The following is a 21,921-nucleotide window of genomic DNA, read 5'->3' as shown; positions in this document are numbered from 1 at the left end:
AGGAACCGTCGGACTATCCGCGCTGTGTCCAAGATCACCGCCTTCTGCATCTGGCCCTTGATCCAGCCACCTAGCGAGAGTCTCTTAAGATGTTGGTCGAAACTCTTCGCTATGAGACCGTTCGCTGAAACGACTATCGGAACAATGATCGTTGATTCAACATCCCACATGGCGGTTATCTCGTGAGCCAAGTCTAGGTACTTACTGGACTTGTCCTTCTCGGCTTTCACGAGATTCTCATCATGGGGGATGGTGATGTCAACGAGCACTGCCCGGCGTTGCAGTCGATCTATTATCACAATGTCAGGCTTATTGGCTACAATAGTCCTGTCAGTGATAATAGATCGATCCCAATAGAGCGTGGCACGACCATTTTCGAGAACTGGCGCAGGTAAGTACTTGTAGTACGGTACTTCGCGGTCCACAAGGCCGTATTGAAGAGCAAGTTGCTGGTGAATGATCCTGGCTACGAGATTATGTCTGTGCAAGTACTCGCCGTTAGCTAGATGAGAACAACCGGAAATGATATGCCTGAGTGACTCTCCGGGACGGCGGCATGCCCGACAAATGTCGACCGTACCGTCCTTCAGGATATATTTCCGGTAGTTGTTCGTCATCATAACTTCGTCAGCAATTGCACAGGCAAAACCCTCGGTTTCTCCGAAGAGGTCCCCGAATCGTAACCAGTTCACCGATGCGAGCAGATCTACATCGGGTCCCGTGAGGGCCTTGTAGAACCGCCCGTGTAGCTGCTTGCTCTCCCATACCGCCTTGCGGTCCGCAGTACTTAGTACCACAGGTTTGCGCCAGTTCTGTTTCGCCAAGGAGAGCGGCGTGAGGTTTCCGTCCTTATTATTATTATTATACTCTTTATTTATTTTCTTTCTTAGGCTAGGCTGTTTATAATATGAATATAAAAGTAAAATACAAAAACACATACAAAACAATATAAAACACATATAAACACATTATAAAAAACCTAACCTAGGGTGCCGCCAGCAGCGGGGCAGGGCCCAAGCTGCCGGTGGTTAGGGCTGCAGAGAGAGGAACCGTCGAACTATCCGTGCTGTGTCCAAGATCACCGCCTTCTGCATCTGGCCCTTGATCCAGCCACCTAGCGAGAGTCTCTTAAGATGTTGGTCGAGACTCTTCGCTATGAGACCGTTCGCTGAAACGACTATCGGAACAATGATCGTTGATTCAACATCCCACATGGCGGTTATCTCGTGAGCCAAGTCTAGGTACTTACTGGACTTGTCCTTCTCGGCTTTCACGAGATTCTCATCATGGGGGATGGTGATGTCAACGAGCACTGCCCGGCGTTGCAGTCGATCTATTATCACAATGTCAGGTTTATTGGCTACAATAGTCCTGTCAGTGATAATAGATCGATCCCAATAGAGCGTGGCACGACCATTTTCGAGAACTGGCGCAGGTAAGTACTTGTAGTACGGTACTTCGCGGTCCACAAGGCCGTATTGAAGAGCAAGTTGCTGGTGAATAATCCTGGCTACGAGATTATGTCTGTGCAAGTACTCGCCGTTAGCAAGATGAGAACAACCGGAAATAATATGCCTGAGTGACTCTCCGGGACGGCGGCATGCCCGACAAATGTCGACCGTACCGTCCTTCAGGATATATTTCCGGTAGTTGTTCGTCATCATAACTTCGTCCGCAATTGCACAGGCAAAACCCTCGGTTTCTCCGAAGAGGTCCCCGAATCGTAACCAGTTCACCGATGCGAGCAGATCTACATCGGGTCCCGTGAGGGCCTTGTAGAACCGCCCGTGTAGCTGCTTGCTCTCCCATACCGCCTTGCGGTCCGCAGTACTTAGTACCACAGGTTTGCGCCAGTTCTGTTTCGCCAAGGAGAGCGGCGTGAGGTTTCCGTCCACTGCCACCACATCACGATGCATCCCGCACTCGTTGTTAAGGAAGTAATTCCTGAGATTGTACACCTCACGGTTGTGGAGATCTTTGGCGTTTAGGAAGCCTCGACCTCCGCACTTCCGTGGGATGTACAATCTCATAACAGACGAGCGCGGGTGTAACATACGGTGTGTGGTAAGCAGTGAGCGGACCCTCCGATCCAGGGCGTCCAGCTCAGTCTGGGTCCACCGTAGTATGCCAAAGGAGTATATGAGTAGAGGCATTACCCAGGCGTTAAAGGCGCGCACTTTGTTGCCTCCTGACAAAAGACTGTTAAGGACTTTTGTCAGCCGACTGAAAAAGCGCTCCTTCACCGACCGTCTAATGCCAACATCCTCAATACCCAACGACTGTGACATACCAAGGTACTTATAGGTTTCTGATTCAGAGATAGATCTGAACGACATCGTCTCAGAAAGTTGTAAATTTTCTGAATTTACAACCTCCCCCGCTGCACATGCATGACCGCACACTTATCGACACCAAACTCCATTCTGATGGCGGTACTGAAAACTTCTGTGGTTTTCAATAGCACCATCAGGTCTTGGGTGTTCGGTGCAAATAGTTTGAGATCATCCATGTACAGAAGGTGAGAGATGACTTCACCCTCTCTCCGAAGCCGGCAACCTAGCCCAGAATCCTTCAGCAGCGTGCTGAGGGGATTCAGAGCTAGGCAGAACCATAATGGACTCAAACTGTCACCCTGGAATATTCCTCGCTCAATCCTTATGAAGTCCTGCGGGCCAGGGGGCCATCCCTGCCTTCCTGGTTGACGAAGGACTGTGGTCCACTGCCTCATACATGCAGCCAGGAAGGATATTAAAGCTGCATCAAGTTTATACAGCTCCAATACCCTTCTCAGCCATGAATGAGGCACCGAATCATAGGCCTTCTTATAGTCAATCCAAGCGGCCGAAATGGCCCCCTTGTTCCGCCGAACTTGTTGGCAGATGGTCATGTCTATGAGGAGGAGCTCTTTAGTACCACGGGACCCAACCCTACATCCATTTTGAGCGGGAGCCAGAATGTTGTTAGCGACAATATGCGCGTTAATTTTTGCTCTCAAAATGGATGTAAGGAGCTTGTAAAGTGTAGGCAAGCACGTGATGGGTCTGTAGTTTTTTGCTTCCGTGGTACTACCGGACTTATAGAGCAGGAAAGTAACACCAGTTGTTAGGGAAGGTGGGAGAGAACCAAGATCGAGGGCTTGTTGAAATTGCGTTGCCAAACGCGAGTGCGAGCATCGAAACCATTTTAGCCAGAAGTTGTGCAATCCGTCCGGTCCAGGACTTTTCCAGTTCTGGGCCGTACGGGTAGCACAACTTACGTCGTCGGGGCTGATGGTGATAGCCCCCATAGGCTCGATGCTCTCGCACTCGCGTTCGACAACGGTCATCCACTCACCCTCCGTGTGTTCGACGGGCACCGACCAGATGCTACGCCAGAAATCAGACATGGCAGTAGCATCCGGCAGCCGCACGTCAGACACACGAGGGTCGGTTTCCTCCCACCTTCGGTATACTTTCCTTTGGTCGCTTTGAAAAAGACGATTCTGCTGGAATCGGTCCACACGCTTTCTGTAGCGGCGAATACGGCTTGCCCATGCATAGACTTTCTGCTTCAGGAAGTCGATGCGCTCTGTGACATTGGCCAAATAGTCGCGGGGCCTGATGTCCGTCCCCGCGAACGCCTGGTTCACAAAGCGCATTACTCGGGGGCGATTATTACCCCCTCTGAAGCAGATCAGCTTTGCAATGAGAGTCCTAAACGAGTTGATACGACGCTCGATCCGTACTTGCCATGCAGGGACACCTTCGGCGGTCCTAGTTGCACGGTCAGCGTCCGGAAACTTGACTCGAGCAACACGGCACGCCGCGATGGCCCCGCAGTACATGATCGAGTGTGTATCATCTAGATCTTTACTAGTCCGCATATATGGATCTAGTAAAGCATTTAAGGCTCCTATTAGCGCTAGATTGCGTCTATTCATGGGCAGACGTGGTAATCGTGGCCTAGGATTGCTTGTGGAGCGATACTGCGTAATCGCCTCTTCCAAAGACCTCCTCAGTTGCTCATTGGCAGGCTCACTCTCGCTCTGACTCGCGAAGTCCCCGCCGTCGTTACCGGAATCAACCCGCGGCGCCTCCGGTGCCAGGTCGGGTTCGGGCACCGGGTCCGGCGACATGGCGGGCAAATCCCGCCCCGAGGCAGGGTCCGCGCGAGTAGCGAGAGCCTCCTGGCGGAGCCGATCAAGTGTGGCGTCATCCAACCGCTTTGACCGCTGAATGACGCGCACCTGATCCGATAGCCGCTGCTCCGATACGGTGGTGGATGGCTCGAGTGCCTGAAACAGAGGCAGCATTCTCGAACGGTACGCGGATAGCCGGGTTCCCCCCTCTGTGGCCCCGTAATAGGCGCGCATGACATTCTCGTTTATTTCTCGAGTCCATGTCATGCGACGCACTACACCACCGGCAGCGGGAGCCGTGGGCGGGGCAGGATGTCCCGCAGGCCCCAAGCGTGCCGGCAGCGGTGGCCGCCCTCGTCGCGCAGGTGGTCGTGGCGGCGGCGGCGGCGGCCCGCTCTCGTCGCTGGACCCGTCGGTGTCGGGCGCTGTGGCGAACTCGTCGCCCGACGACGAGTTATTATTATTATTATTATTATAAAATAAATAGTTTATGTGCACTATTAGAGTATTAATATCATTTATTAAATAAATAAATGTTCAATAATTATTACAACCTAACTATATAAAAAACACACTTTCCACAGGTACAACCTGTTAAATTTAGAATATAAACGTGCAGGCTTTAGCGGCAGCTTCTCGGAAGAGTTCCGAACGATTCGCCGCTAAAAAACAATTAAAAGGAAATTAAAAGCCGTATTAAGTCGCAGACTTGCGCATGCGCATTGCGGCTCATTTCGGACTTTAGGGACGGAGCATGGCTTTAATTATCGTAAAAAGTTATCGATAAGTTTTTAGAGACTTTTTGTTGCAAAATTTTATTACGCATAGAAATTGAGTGCCATATATGTACTTGTTTACCTGTCAATAGACACCTCCTTAACCTGATACTCAAAATACCTACTAAACAAAATAACCTAACATAGCTACTTGCTTTATTTAGATTTTTTTTGTTTTAAAGTTTTAGATCATATTGACTTGTATACTCTGTCAAACAAGTCTGTCAGTAAATAAGAACAAAGAAAACTATATGCATCCTTTTCTTTAGGGTGCTAGAGAAAAGGATACCTATAGTTTTCTTTGTTCTTATTTACTGACAGACTTGTTTGACAGAGTATACATGTGTAGTTTTATGTAGACAAAATTGTTCAGTTAATTTTCGTAATTTATTATTTTTTATTAGTTTTCATTTCAATTTCCCTTCAAGTAGAATTCTAAGAGTTTGGTTTGTGTAATTTTCTCACGTCAGTATTTCGTACACAAACGTAAAATATAATTACCAAAATAAACAAATCGCCTTTTGATGAACATTAAACGTCAAAAAGACTGAAAGCACAAAGGTTTCAACTTTTGCACTCCAAATAGTCTTTAGACTACAAAGGTCAAAGAAAACATACATCATTTTGAAATTAGAACGTTCCAACGCATAAAAACAAAAGCGCCCTATTTATCGATCGCATTCAAAACCATTCGATTTTTGAATGGCCGATAAAAACCCGACACCGGCCCGCCAATTCCGCGTGCATAAACATCGTAAATCTCATTCAATGAAAATAAGTATCGATATGTCGATATCGAGGTTTACGATCGATTCGTTGCCTTATCGAGGGACAATGCTCGAGTCACGTCCGAAACAATCACATCTTCATTAATTACAAGTGGTATTTTTGCGTTGGCAGCCCGATGGGAGATAGCTCAAGCAAGAGACTTAACGCGTTCATGACACTGGCTACACGAACTTGGCATTTATGTAAACTACATTTTCACCTCATTTGGTGTTGACAATGACGTCATTGACACGTTACTTTAGGATAGTATTAGATACTATTCAAGTATTTTATTTGCTATAAAATGGCTATGATGAGATAGATCATTACGGCCACTTCTAAAGACATAGGTTGACCGTTGATACTCCTATAACAAACATCATCGTGAGAACCATTTTTAAAGTCAAAAAGCATCTGCTCAAATTCAAACGGTCCTAAGAAGGAGTAAAAGCAGTTTTTTTACAATAAGTTTAACCAAAGACAATTTGTTTCAATTCAAATAAAACTGAGAAATTCATTCATTTAAGTTGAAAAATTTATTCATTGTAGCTAGAGTACAACAAGTTTTTTTAACCGTCTATGAAGCTTCATTGATTTTAATACTCTTGCTTCGGTACATCTTTTAGGTAATCTTGCTTCGTTCTAGATTGCTCTAATACTACCATCAGTTAAATTTCTCGGAAATATTATTTTAAATACATGCCTTAAATTTACCAGCTCACCCGCTACTTCTCACCCCGTATCCCACTCCCCCACATGTGATAATGACGAGGACCCGTCCGCTGTACAATTTGTCGCTCCGTTTTTTGCCCGCAGCCTCCAAGTAGCCGAGATTCATTGGCAATTAAGACTCTTTCCCATGTCTATTGAAGCTAATTACTACTATATGGGACTATATGGGATAATGTGGCTGTTCGGGTACAATGTAGCGTTTTTCTCGTCTCGACGATCTCGGAAATGTTGTATAAGGTAAATGAGGCAATAAGGAACTTTTGAGTTACTTACGTTGTCGTAAAGTTATCCAACTTTATTCTGAATTTGCTAAAGTAGAAGCCCTTTTTAGGGTTCCGTAATCAACTAGGAACCCTTATAGTTTCGCCATGTCTGTCTGTCCGTCTGTCCGTCCGTCCGTCCGTCCGTCCGTCCGTCCGTCCGTCCGTCCGCGGATAATCTCAGTAACCGTTAGCACTAGAAAGCTGAAATTTGGTACCAATATGTATTTCAATCACGCCAACAAAGTGCAAAAATAAAAACTGGAAAAAAATGTTTTATTAGGGTACCCCCTACATGTAAAGTGGGGGCTGATATTTTTTTTCATTCCAACCCCAACGTGTGATATATTGTTGGATAGGTATTTAAAAATGAATAAGGGTTTACTAAGATGGTTTTTTGATAATATTAGTATTTTAGGAAATAATCGCTCCCAAAGGAAAAAAAAGTGCGTCCCCCCCTCTAACTTTTGAACCGTATGTTTAAAAAATATGAAAAAAATCACAAAAGTAGAACTTTATAAAGACTTTCTAGGAAAATTGTTTTGAACTTGATAAGTTCAGTAGTTTTTGAGAAAAATACGGAAAACTACGGAACCCTACACTGAGCGTGGCCCGACACGCTCTTGGCCGGTTTTTTCTTTAAGAAACTGTAACCTTCAAATCAAGAGTGAACAGGCATCTTCTGGGCGAGCTCACTCCATCGTAGGCCACGTCTTTGCCTTTGGCTAGTCTGTGACCTAGCTAGAGTAAGCCCATTTATAATTTAAAAAAAAGCAAGGATGGCTTGGTAAGCGGCGCAGCCACGTAAATGTTACCGAAGTATGAAATGTTTCTTGCTTTACAAATCTTTTTCATCTTAAAAATAATTACGCTTTTCAAGTTAATCCAGTGCATCTTACCTATTTTCTATGCCAAGTTTTGAGTCAATTAACAGTAATAATATTTTTACTAGATATAAAATAACTAGAATTACCTGTACCTACGCATTTATACATGTTCATCTTAGGTTGTTGTTCAGATGCGTAGAAATAATAAATACCTACAATATAAATAGGTGCTTGTACCTTGAGTTTCTCTGAATGTATAGTTACTAATTTTTTTTTTATAAATTGGCTTTTTTAGGTTTAAAATACAAGTCTCAAAAGAGATATTGTATTGGTATCAAGAGTCATAAAATTTATATAAAGTACTCGTAATATCCAATTTTCTTAACTACAACCAGCTGCAGTTTAAAAAGGGCGTTTCCTTGAAAATGGTCGAGTTAGCTTAAGTCGAAACACTTTGGGTGTCCATACACTCATTAGGCGCAATTACCTCGTACTGTAGAAGTTGTAAATTAAGCCATAATAGAGGTAAAAGCAGTTGATGTAACAGCGCAGGAACACGCGAAGCTAACAGAATGATTAACTCTTTTTTTAAAGCTACCGAATTGAAGTAAAACTAATTAACTCTATGAAGGGAGTGGTGGTTTTGAGCGTGTATGTGGGTTTATTTATTTAACATGTTTTCTATTATTTAGTATGATATATCGCTAGATTTTAGCGGTTTAAGTTATTTACGATAAAAGAAAATAAGTAAGACTTATTTCATGTTATTTCCTCTTTTTATTTCATTGAAATCTGTTTAAACTAATTCGTTTTACAAATGTTTCATACACATTCATTTAGCCTGTTTTTAGACGTTTATTTTATTATGTCATCATCCTCCTTGCGTTATCCCGGCATTAGCCGCGGCTCATGGGAGCCTGGGGTCCGCTTTGACAACTGTTTGACTTCATTTTAGTATGTATGTAATTTAAATTATTTCTTCCGTATCCTAATCAACACACTTCTCTTGTTACAGGTACAAAAATGAGGCACCAAACAACTATCTAATAATGCTCCACAAAACCTCAAAAATGGAGATGGTTAGATTGGAGTTGACCTGACACCGCAACCTGACCAAAATCTCCCCAGTGCCTGAACTGGTGTTTACTCAGTGATGTGTCTGAACTTTGTGGATTCTAGTGATGTGTGAGTCTGGATTGTAGTGATGTGTGATGGATTCTGAGCCAGTGGATGATGTGCCTGAACATTGTGGATTCCAGTAATGCGTGAGTCTGGATTCTAGTGATGTGTGCTGGATTCTAGTGATGTGTGCTGGATTCTAGTGATGTGTGATGGATTCTGAGCCAGTGATGTGCGTATCTGGATGATGCCGGACCGGGACGTGGGCGGGGCGGCGGGGAGCGGGGGGTTCCTGCCGCTGCAGTTCCCGTCTGCATTCGCTGCGTTTCATGCTGCGCCGAGCGCGCCCGCAATGCACCACGCTCAGCACTATCATCATCATGCGCAGTGAGTATTCTACCCTTTTTTAGGGTTCCGTAGCCAAAATGGCAAAAACGGAACCCTTATAGTTTCGTCATGTCCGTCTGTCCGTCTGTCCGTCTGTCCGTCTGTCCGTCTGTCACAGCCGATTTACTCGGAAACTATAAGTACTACAGTGATGAAATTTGATGGGAATATGTGTTGTATGAACCGCTACAAAATTATGACACTAAATAGTAAAAAGAATTGGGGGTGGGGCCCCCATACATGTAACTGAGGGATGAAAATTTTTTTTCGATGTACATACCCGTGTGGGGTATCAATGGAAAGGTCTTTTAAAATGATATAAAGTTTTCTAAAAAACATTTTTCTTAAAGTGAACGGTTTTTGAGATATCAGCTCTCAAAGTCGTAAAAAGTATGTCCCCCCCCCTCTATTTTTATAACTACGGGGTATAAAATTCTAAAAAAAATAGAGGTGATGCATGCTAATTAACTCTTTCAACGATTTTTGGTTTGATCAAAGTATCTCTTATAGTTTTTGAGATAGGTTGATTTAACTGTAATTTTGGTTAAGTTATTGGTTTATTATATTTGCTGCTACGGAACCCTTTGTGCGCGAGCCCGACTCGCACTTGGCCGGTTTTTTCCTTATTTATTCAAGGTGAAATCAAAAGTGGTATTCGGGAAGGCCCATAGATATCTATAATAAGGTCGCAAAAACATTTGACTCAATCTTATTCTAGATCTAGAGCCATAATAAGAGTGTGTCAGATATTTTTGCAGCCTTCTTTTTGTGCGATATTATTGCCGGTGAGTACTTACCAGTGGCGGCTGGTGAAAATTTCTGCTAGACAACACTGAGCAAAAAGAAACCTACTTTTACATTAGGTAGGTACAGATCCCGATGGGTCGAAGTGTATCCGTAAGGGCCCCCGCAGATTTAAGATAAGATAAGATAAGATACATTAGGTAGGTACTTTACTAATAATCAATTTTAGGCAAGCCGGTGGGAATCGGTTTGTATGGATCAGCCGCTGCTGGTACTTACCTACATGTAACTTTCATAAATTTAAAGTGAAACAATGATATGGTTCAGTTGAATTATTATCGATTTCCTACTTCCTGTTGTCTTTTTCATGAATGAGTTTCATAATGTATAAATAAGGACAAACAGTTATGAAGTTGAAAGGCCTATTAATATTGATAGGTGTTTATAAAATAGATCCGGTGTAAATTGATCTGTGTTTAATTTATAACATAAAAGAGAAAAAGACACAACAGGAAATACGAGCGCTGTACCTTACAAATTAAAACTAAGTTACAGCGGGGCAAATCTCGACTGGGGGCCAAATATAACCTGGTCCATGTTTTCCATGTTTTACAATGTTTATTAAATAGAGTGTCACATATGGTAGGCGTGTTCAGTGGATACATGTAGAACTCAACATCATAATGTAATAAATAATGGAAAAAAATCGATTAGTTACAATTGACCCCCAGTCGAGATTTGCCTCGCTGTACCTTATATCGACTTCTTAATGATTAGGAGTAAGTAGTAAGTATCCCAAAATTCACAAAATATTTGCAGCTTTGAAAAATTTGATGCTGTAATTTAATTTTTTAATTAATTATAACCTGTAGTCAATAAAGTATAACAACAGTACATATATACGCAACGTGCTTTATGAAACCGTCATGTAAAAGTTAATTATAACATGACTTCCGACGAAAAACTCATAACGTGAGTGATTATCGCCCCATGTTTGAGTGTTTTGAAACTAATTGAAGAAAGGTTATACCGATTCCGACCGACAGTTACTAACAAGCTTGTAGCAAAGGTTAACTTTGCTACAAGCTTGTTAAATGGAATAACTGTTCTAAGTTTCATATGAATTATAAGATCTTATTGTACGTTAATATTATTTTTAGCACTGAAGATAACCCTGTATGAAAGAGTGAATACCTCCTAACACAAGTTTTAATTCGGCCCCTACGCATGTAAACTTTGTTGAAAATAAATAATTTTGAACTTTCAAAAAGTTTGATTATTTTTTTAAATTTGAATTATCTATTACTCAGTTACTCATGCTATCCTGCAATAGAATAGAAGTCGCTTTAATTATGTGTGTACTGGGAACTTATGCAGGGTTTTATAATAAATTAGGGCTATCTGATATGTCAGGATTTTCAGGATATACAATTATACATCAGGATTGTGTAGGACTTGGCAATTGGTTGTCATTTCTTTATAAAACTTTAAATACTTGACCACGAGGAGTTTTATTTATTAATAACTAGCTTTTTCTCGCGGCTTCGCTAGCTTTAAATCCATTAAATTAAATAAACATACATACATTGTACAACATAAGTACATACAATCATGCCTGTTTCCCATAAAGGGGTAGGCAGAGCACATAAACTAAAGTTACAGTGCCACCCTTGGCAAATAAGGGGTTGAAAGAAAACGAAACTGTGACATTGCAGTGACAGGTTGCCAGCCTCTTGCCTACGCCACAATTTACCCCATATCCCACAATCGCCTTCTACGACACCCACGGGAAGAAAGGGGGTGGTGAAATTCTTAACCCGTCACCACACGGGCAAATTAAATTAAATAAAGCTTTAAATAAAGTTTAGATGATCGATAACTTCATAATATTTAAGGAAATCTTTTACCCTAAGCTCATCAAAGCCCGTGTCGTGACGCGGGAATCGAACTCACGACCTTTGACTGGCAGATACACAGCTAATGGACGCCCATTACTCCACGCTGCATAAAGCTAACTTAGCCCTTTCTGGTTCACGACTTACGGGTTGATTCGAAAGTTGACTGATGTCAAATTGATGTTAGAATGAAATATACTGTATTAAAAGGGGTTGGCAGAGCACATGACAATTCTCAAGTTTCAATAATGCTACCTTTCATAATAGCATCGTATCGCTGTTACGGCATGCTTTAGTACAATTCTAACATAAAAGCCATAAATGACCTCTATATGAATCTAAAAAATATGTCAGTGTCTATGTACGTGTATTTCAATTCCAATTTTGTATGAAACGTCACATTTATCACTTATGTCCTATTCTTGTCGTATTGACAGCGAATGTTTGTACTACATATAGATTGAAGTGCAAAACAAGCAAATTGCCTGCAGCCGACAATCATTATCAATTTGATATCACAGCACGTTCGAATTGACCAGTTTCTTTACTTCAGTGTATAAAGATTCCTTAGGTCTTTATAGGACTTTTATTGACGTTAATTCCCTTTTATAGAAAACCGATGTAAATTTAGTTGTGCTGCGTTTTTATGCCATGTTCACGGTTCTTGGAAAACAATGTTTTAATTACAATTCTACATGAAAAAACGCTAAAAACAACAATTCAATGCCTGACATAACATAAATTTCACTCTTTATTTGTGTTTATTGTATCTGTAAATTCTATAACAGTGTTGAATAATATTGTTGTGAACAACACTGTTGTATACATCTGTTAAAAATGCATGGACACAATGTGATGTGGTCACATTTTAGTGGTAGCCAATAGTTGTCTAAGTTTCAAAATGCTATTTTCATCATCTTGTAATGAGGAGGCACACTCAAAGGTTAGGTTTTGATACTCAAAGGTTATGATAGATGGCGCCACCCTATTAATCCATACGTGAGAGCGAGAAGATGATATGTTTTGCTCTCTCACATATGAATGACAATGACATGCCTAGACACTTGCTCAGGCGCAGCCTGGCGGGATAAAATGTCACTGTCAGTGTGCCTCCTCATTAATACTTTCATAAACCAATCTTTAATTGTACTTGGATCCTTTCGTTGAACCAATTATATCACAATATATGGGATAAGAGTTTTGAATGATTCACGGTTATTTTCATTAGACTTATATTGACCGGGATATAGACCATGATTACCTTTTTGATTTTTGTCGAGCTCCCGATATTTCGACGCAGTTGCATGCATCATGATCACGGAAAACTTTCCCGGTATCCATATCCCGGTCAATATAAGTCTAATATATGGGATATTATTAAGCAATTCCATTAAGGTACACTATCGATTCCTTTTCGCTACACATCACAGACACGTAAAGAATTTGTCATCAGCAACACGGTCCCACAGTTTAAACAACATATAATCAAATGCAACTCTTAACCACTTAAGTGGAAGAACCGTGACGTCACCAACTAAGAGCAAAACATGATATCGAGTGCATCCTCTCAACAACTAATAGCTATCATCAATTCAGAGTCATTTCGTACTTAACTTATTTATTAATTAGCTAAGTGAAGGACCGAATGGGCGGACATTCATTTAACTGCAAGAAAACAATGTTGCTGCTTTAAGTTCCTTTTTGCATGCAGTGACATTTTGTTTATCCAGTTTTTATCCCATAACTTATGTTATTATTTTTCCGTTAAAAACAGTTTTGAAACCAGTTCTATTTGTGTTAGTCTATTAAATTTAACTAAGTCTAAAGGAATTTACTTTTAAATGGAGCAAATGAAGTAAAGTTAATTTTACTCTTGTTAAAGTCTCATTTGACTTATATCAAGCAACTAGCTAGAATTTTTCATTTTATATAATTTTTCAAACATGACAGTGTTATTAATGTCATAATGAGTCTGTATTAGCTGCTGTTTTTATTTCTGCCTTTTAAAAATTGTTCTCTGTGATCGGAGAAATCCATCTGCGTAAATTTACTTGCTCAGCAAGTGTCCTTTACTCAGCTCTTTCATGTGCCACTCGTTCCGAAAGCGCGCTTTTATGGCACTAGGCCATAAAGTAGGGCGGCTCATTAAGATCCTCTCATCTTCGACCAATACACCTTTTTATTGCATAATTGCGAATACCTTTTTGCGAGCAATATTATATTCACTAAATTTATACTCGTCCGTAATTAAAAAGTCCTTTTTATCAGTAATAAAACTCATATTCGTTACACCTTCATGAATACCAAAGTCCATTAGCGATTCTGGCGGTTTTTTGCTCTCTATAGTTATAGGGAAATTTATTCCCTTTGCAGGTAAAATTTAGATTAGATTAGCTCTGGCGTATTAAGCGTGGTTTACGGCGCTCTAAACCCTCGGACAAGGTGTTACTTAATGATTATTTATTGCAACACCCAGCCCCGTTCTATTTGACGACAGCATTAATCTTTTGTAACTGGTTCCAATAAAATGTGGATGGAAGGTTTGATCGGCACCTAGATGCGCTAATGAATTCCAAGCAGGAAGTCGTCGAAATTGAGACGTTTACGGTGTTAGGATGGACTCAATAAAAGCTGCTGCGTTACTACAAATCATACCCTTGAAATCAGAAAGTCAGATTTGTTACTGCATTCCATGGTGATTACGTCCTTATTCTTGTAAGAGAGTGAATCTCGGTGCTCAAAGGGTGGGTGATGTATGCCCCGCACCGCGCTCAATGATTAATATCCGAGAATTGTACCTTGCGGCACGCTCGGACCGGCCGCTCCGATATTACAACTTTTAAATGTTAATTTACTAAACAGTTGGAATTTAACACACTGATAGATGTGACGTTGTAATCGCTCTCTGCCACAGTTGTGGTAATTTATAATTTATTGTTTAAGCTGCCTCGTTGTTTTTAATCTCTTTGTTCAAAGTTATTGCCCTTCAAAAGAGTTGCCCGTCTTTTCAATCATCCTCCTTGCTTGAAGGGCGAAAGTCATACTAAACTTATATTTATGTTTCATTTTTATAATGATTGCAAGAGGCTCGTTGTTATGATTAGAATATAAAGCTGTATCATAAACTTTTCTCCTCGGAAGTTCAGTAATCCTTTGGCCACGGTTTTCGGCCGGATGCCGCGGGCCGGGTGTACCATTAACGACAACTCGGTGCCTCATTTAACCCGCTGCAGCGATAATTGCCACCACGTGTTTATTCCTGTCTAATTATAGCCCACAATGGGTTGGACACGATCGGTTATTTTGGCTCCGTCGCTCCGTCAAAGTCGATTTTGTCCGGCCACAAAAGAGGTGTTGCGAGGCGGCCGTCGCTTGATTCATTAACTGGAGCCCTTTGAACTGATGGATCGGGTTTGCGTGCCACTTCGCCTATTAATTCCGTTGCTTGAGCGCTCTGTACTCTTGTTGTAGCCTCATGCTCCGCATCATTGGAATCGTCGTCTTCATTCGTGTTTGATCTAATTCCATCCGCTTCTATGTCTTCATTCATTTAAAATTGTTCAACGACTGTTCGATGTCTTATTTAACTTTTTATTAGTAGGATAAAAGTAACAAGCGAAACATTTATTTAATCCAATTCGAATAAATTAAATTCATTAGGACGATAAATTCTTATTTAGTATCATACTCTTAATTGCCTAGCTTCTGAGTTAAAGTATTATTTAAAGTTTCCTTGAAGACTAATGCAGCTGCTTCTCGAAACGGCCGTTTTAGTTTTCAACGAGTCACCAGATAGTCTTTATTATCCTAAGCACTATTCATAGCGTTCCCAAGAAACCTTCCAACACTTGCGTCGCCACAAAAGCTAAGCCATGACAAAGTGCTATTCTTGCGCCCGCATCCCGCTCGCATTGTGCGTCCTGTCTTCACAAATCACTGATGGGAAAAAATGGTGTAAAGACAAAAGCATTATCGAATCGTGATTGGTCGCTGTGTGTGGCGCTATTGTGTAGCCCGGTGTCGATAATTAGAGCTTTATCGTGTATTAGATCTAATGCAATATTATTCGGCGTGTAATCTTGTTTGATATCGGCTCCGATATTGTATTGTTGGCTGGTAATTGTATTGTTTTCGGATTTGATAAAGACTTTAATAGAGAAATCCGTGTGATTGAATTGTTTTTCACTTTTTATTTGTTGTTAAAAGTATTTTAGTCAGGATCTAAGTTTAGTTCTATGTGAGACGAGATGAAAGTCAAAGTTAAAGACATTTTACTGACAGCTGAAGATTGTGTGAATGATTTTCTGTCTATCCAACCTCTTCCATTTTAGCTTCACTCGATGTTTCCCGTATTGGGGGTATATTTATACTCTTTTATTTCAGTTTCAAGTGAAGAGACTAACGTCAGGGTAAACTAATAAATCACTCAAAGAGAAACGTGCTAACTTCGGACAGTTTTTGCATTTCTGAGAATAATAATCGGACAGACCAACGCTGTCGTAATCTTTGACGGCCATGGTTGCTAAAGTTATGGGGTTTTAAGATCTTTAAGTACATGAGTATCTTGTTCTTAGGGGCTATAACAAATGACGTGACTTATTATTAACAATAAGCAATTTGGATTTCAAAGAAACAAAAGTACTCTTCAACTATTGGGGCAATTTTGCGACGAAATAAATGGGCATTTAAATGAACAGAGACATATATTAGTTATTTTTATTGATTTTAGCAAAGCCTTTGAAACCTTATTGTACAATACGTTATATGAAAAACTTGAACAGAACGGAATCCAAGGTCCACTTTTAAAATGGTTTAGAAGCTACCACAATAATAGGTTTACTACGGTTAGGCTAGGAAACTCTTACAGTGACATGATAAAAACTTCAAAAGGTACCGCCCAGGGCTCAATAATCGGCCCGACTGAATATATCCTATATGTCAATGACATGTGTAATACTGTCGGGGAACAATACCTATATCAGTTTGCCGATGACACATGCATAGTGGTTGCGGACAGGGATCTAAAGGCAGCTTCACATAAAATCCAAGATATATTTGACACAATTTGCAAATGGTCACACGACGTTGGCCTAATACTTAATGCAAACAAAACGAAAGCAATGCACATACATTCTTCACATAACAAACTTACATACGTTCCAGTTATTAAGGCACATACACACACTTGTCTACACAAACAACACTTAAACTGCGACTGCCCTACTATAGATTTTGTAAAAGAACATATGTACATTGGACTATTAATTGACTGTAGATTCAATTGGAAACCGCATATTGAATACGTATGCAATAAACTTAGATCTATACTAGGAAGGCTAACAATTTTGAGACATAAGATACCCTACAACACCTTGCGAATGTTATATCTAGCCTTAGCTGAATCAATAATACGATATGGACTCAACAGCTATGGAAGAACATATAAAACTAATCTTGTCAAAATATATAACCTTCAAAAATCACTGCTCAAAACTATTGTTCCCAACAATATACAAATAAACAACAGCGACGGATATTCCCACCTTTTCCAATTTTGTAGTGTACTTCCTGTACAAAACTTGGTCAAATTGTCTGTGTAAAGAAGATTCCGTATCCGTAAAAATACCTGATTTAAATGAATACCATCGTAACCATAGGTTAAGAAACTTATCTAACTTACAACGATTTATAGTACCACAAATTAAAAATACCTATGGTATGAGAACCAACTATTATTTACTACCAAAAATATTAAACAGTCTTCCGAAACATATACAAGATAAATACCTAACCAATCCTACATCTATTAACGATATAAAAATACCTCTTATCTTCGAATAAGTATGAATATATTTTGTAAAATGTGAAATGTGTAAAATAAATACTGTAAAACTAATTATACTTAAATTAAATAGATAAGTCCGAACTCTAGCTGTAAACAAGCCATTTCTGGCTTAGCAGTTAAGTAACACGAAACTCTGCGCATAACTTAAGATTTAGTACTTTAATAAATTAAAAAAAAAAAAAAAAAAAAAAAAAAAATTTTGGATAATTTTGGATATGTTTAGAAACTTTTATGTAAATACATATAGACCTGAGTACAAGGACTGTAAAATACCTACTAGGTAAGTCAAAGAGATGTCAGAAATGATCTATCACCGCTTGAACTAAAAATAAGTATAGGTGATAATGTACCTCTACTCGAAGGTTAGTTGGATGAAATACATACTTTAAAGTGGTAAGGTGGCATATATAATTCAACCACAGATTTTTTGTAAAACCCGTGTTTTGTATAATTAATTTACAACTAGGCTGGTGGCTACTACTACAACTAAGCTAATTAAAATACTATTTTTAATATCTGCTTCGCATCCCATATTTATTTTTTAAGTTCTATTATTAGAAATGTGGGTACTAGAACGAAACAATGTACATACATACATAATAAGTTAAAATGACTCAGGTTGCGCTTTTTCTAATAACAGTAGCAAATTATGCGCAAGAGTTTATGTAAATGATGTTAATTCAGATGGGTAAACCTATTTCTATGAATAATTGGCTGTTGATAACCAGTCTTGTACAGTCAGCCAAAAAAGTGGTTTACCACTTTTCGACCTTATGAGTTTAAAACACTCGAAAAGTGGTAATCCACTTTCTTGGCTGACCGTACATATGAGAATATGAAATAAACAGTATACACATATTATTTAGTCGACATCAGATATATCAGCCCTGCCCAGGCGCTCAAAACTATCTAGACACGCATTAACAATAGATGCGTGTTCAGATTCAGACGTTTGTGACCGCCTTGGCAGTTCATATGTTATGGACCAAGTGATTAATCGGGCACTATACATAATGCCCGGGCATTATGAATAATGCCCATTGTGAGTGGGCAGTTTGATAATAACTGTTCAAATAATTAAATTGCCCGGGCATTATACATAATGCCCATCCTCTGTTGGGCAAAGTAATAAAATAATATGTTTGGTGGAAACTGTAATATTAAATTGGGGTTTTAATAGAACAATTAAAAATTGTATATGTCAATTATGTCATCTTAATCTTTTGTCTGTGTATTAAGATGATCGGCTAAATCTTCTATGTTTTTTTGTCGATATTTTTCCTCTTCCAACTCACGATTTTCGATCACAACTGATATAATATGAAATCTAAATTCAAGTTTATTCAGTGAAAAATAGAAAACTTTTTATGTCAATTACTGTAGCTACAAATGTAGTTTATGACATTCCCATAGAAGTTGAAAAGGGGCGTACAGACTGTCAAACAGGATGCGATGTAATGATCAATTTATGGCGGAACCAGGACGATTGACCGATCCGAAGGGACGGAACTTAAATGCTTAATAGACAATTCTGATTGATCAGAACTTTTATTGTAGTGGCTTGGAATTAAGAGCTGCTTCACATGCTTGTGTTGCAACAGTAAGTAAATGTCTGTTGCGCAGGATTCTCATTTATTTTGTTAGAATAACATTCTGTAATAAATTAATTATTTTATAAGTTACAGCGGGGCTAATCTCGACTGGGGGACAATTGTAACTAATCCATTTTTTCCATTATTACACTATGATGTTGTTCTACATGTATCCACTGAACACGCCTACCATATATGACCGGTGGACACTCTATTTAATAAAACAAACATTGTAAAACATGGAAAAAATGGACCAGTAACATTTGCCCCCCAGTCGAGATTTGTCCCGTTGTACCTTATATATAATTTTGTTAAACTCGAATTTTTAAACAATTATTTTATATGCCTCTTTAACATAAAGATAATAAGTGAAAATTTTCAATTTATATTTAGTGTGGACGATAGATATCTGCTTTAGGTACATGCATTTACATAATAAATGCAGGTTTAAATCAACCTTGTTGTTATATAATTATTTTAATGATCGCAAGAAGGGAAACATTTGTCTTGAATGAAAAAATGTGTATGTCATCGGTTTTTACTACCTATCAATAATATATGGCATATTCGTGGCGTGGTTTTTAGCACCCAATTAGATCAGCAAATTTATTACTTAATGCTTTTAACATGGTTATAAAATGTAAATGACGATCTTATAAATAACAGATACGCTAATTAACAATGGGCTTATAGACAAAGTGTCACTCCACAGATCGGATTTTAACAATTGTGAAGAATTTCATTATAAAAAAGATTTTTGCTTCAAAAACGGGTAAAATAGTCAGAAGTTGCCTGGTTAGATCCTTTTTACTGGGAACGACAAAGTTGTATTTTAACGCCGAGTGTGGAATTAGCAAGTGAAAGGATTCTATAGTTACAGCTCTTCGAGAATGCATTAACTGACCTAAAAATGGCCAAAGTACAGTCCAGCACAGAATCACTAAAGCCCTTACTAACCGAGCCACTAATCTTATAATCTTTAAGCTACTGTATAAACTAAAGGAGCCTTACTTAAGGTGCAGTAAGTTTATCTAGCAAATTTTCTTGCTGACATTATGTCTTTTTTACGTGGTATAGTCAGCCAAAAAAGTGGTTTACCACTTTTCGGCCATATGTTTGTGTTTGAAATAGAGTCGAAAAGTGGCAAACCACTTTCTTGACTGACTGTACATCAAAGTTTAGTGAAATTTATAAAATAGGTAATTTAATTCTCCTTTTCTTAAATATTTTTATAAAATATTCAAAACAAGTAACACTAGGTAATGCAAAATGATTGTCACATTGACTACTCAGAATCTGATCTCACTGCACCTTAAGTACTACTCTTAGTCGCTTAAGACTTTTTTGCATATAAGCTACTATGCGCGGACGCACGCGACGTTGCATGACCGGACTTTTTTTAATCGACACGGGTTCGATTATTGGGAATTGGAAAATAATAAATCTTAAATACTGGATGTGTTTAAATTAAGTTTCAATTCGGAATTTAAAAAAGGTAATTACGTTTATTTTACGTTATTAGGCTTTTACCCGAAAGGGGCCCACATATTTTAAGTTAATTTTATTTTTATCTTTTTCCTTTATCGCCAATTGTTTTTTATTCATGTTTTAAGTATGTGTGGAACAAATAAAGCCTTTTTTATTTATTTTATTTTATTTCATTACGTTTATTTATTGTAGGTTTATACGTGCACTAAAAAAAATAAACCTTATACTGATACTAATTTATACAATTTATTTTTTAAGTTTAAATGGTTCACTTTATTTATGATTAAACTTTACGGTCTAAATATTTCGTAATTGAAAACAAAAGTCACCTATATTTCCAACCATCTAAAACTAAACTATTACTCACTCGAAAGAAACAGCTAAATATAATTTAGGTTAATCACCGAGGCAATAGCTCATCACTGCCGCTAAAAAACTAAAAATAAGACTAAAACTAAAAATAAATTATTATTTAACACTTATTGTAAGCAAATTGCGTTAGTCATGCTTGAGCGCATGAATATGTATGTTTGTATGTCGGTAAACTGAATCTTTGAGACTAACTTGGTATAGGGGGCGTGGCGTGCATGTCATTATTTTGTTTTATGTAAAATAAGGGTCATTACTGAAGATAACTATTTAGAAATATTGAACTAGGAACAGTCTGTATAGAATACTTAGGCAGGAAGCTTAAAACTCTGTGTATTTGATGATGTTTACAGAAAAAATCCATAAATAGTAACTCTCTAAAAAAAAGTTTTAACTTCAAAAGTTGGGGCAAGAAAAAAGGGTCGATTTTCTAATTTAATTAAGTTTAAAAAAAAACGAAATAAGAGGTCATATATTAAAGAAAAAATGACGGACCAGTGGCGAAGGCTGAATTTTTTTATTTTATTTATTTTTAAGTTTATTGTATGTGTAATGTGTACCTATTTCGTTTAAGTTTCAGAATCGGGCACCAAAATACATTTATCTGTAGAATGAAACAATACTAAATCTTGTAAAATGAACGCCGATTAATAAAATAAACATTATGATGTCTTATTGAAAAAAAATCAACAAAAATGAAGGAAACGAAATGAACTTACCATTACTCTCGTACAATAAGGCAAAGCTCCTAGTAATGAGGTATTGAGACTATTGAGCCTGTTCCAACCAGCGAAACCTTTATTTTTCAGAAAACAATTGCTAAGAGGTTCTACTAGCCTTTGTTTCATTCCCCACACTAAGAAATTACACTCGGACGCACATTTTCTTTTATTGTGAAGCTTATTCCAATAAATTAAAACAAAATATTAAGAATTATATGGCAAATTTTGATTTTAATGTTACAGGTTAGATCTTGATTACAAGCAGATGTGTGCCAATTAA

The 21,921-nt window shown here is 38.8% G+C and overlaps 1 protein-coding gene across 1 annotated transcript in view; it reads left to right on the top strand.

Annotated features, from left to right (window-relative positions):
• The window catches only part of LOC125237395 (zinc finger protein GLI4), a 179,662-nt gene that overhangs the window by 74,451 nt on the left and 83,290 nt on the right, over positions 1 to 21,921 (top strand). The window contains 1 exon segment of the mRNA XM_048144430.1: positions 8,496 to 8,986. Coding sequence (XP_048000387.1) covers positions 8,844 to 8,986 — 143 coding nt within the window. The 5' untranslated portion in view covers positions 8,496 to 8,843.

This window comes from Leguminivora glycinivorella, chromosome 21, assembly GCF_023078275.1.
Source record: "Leguminivora glycinivorella isolate SPB_JAAS2020 chromosome 21, LegGlyc_1.1, whole genome shotgun sequence".
In the NCBI taxonomy this organism is placed as follows: Eukaryota; Metazoa; Arthropoda; class Insecta; order Lepidoptera; family Tortricidae; genus Leguminivora; species Leguminivora glycinivorella.
Note: the sequence above shows the minus strand (reverse complement) of the source record. Positions and strands in the feature narration are given on the sequence as shown.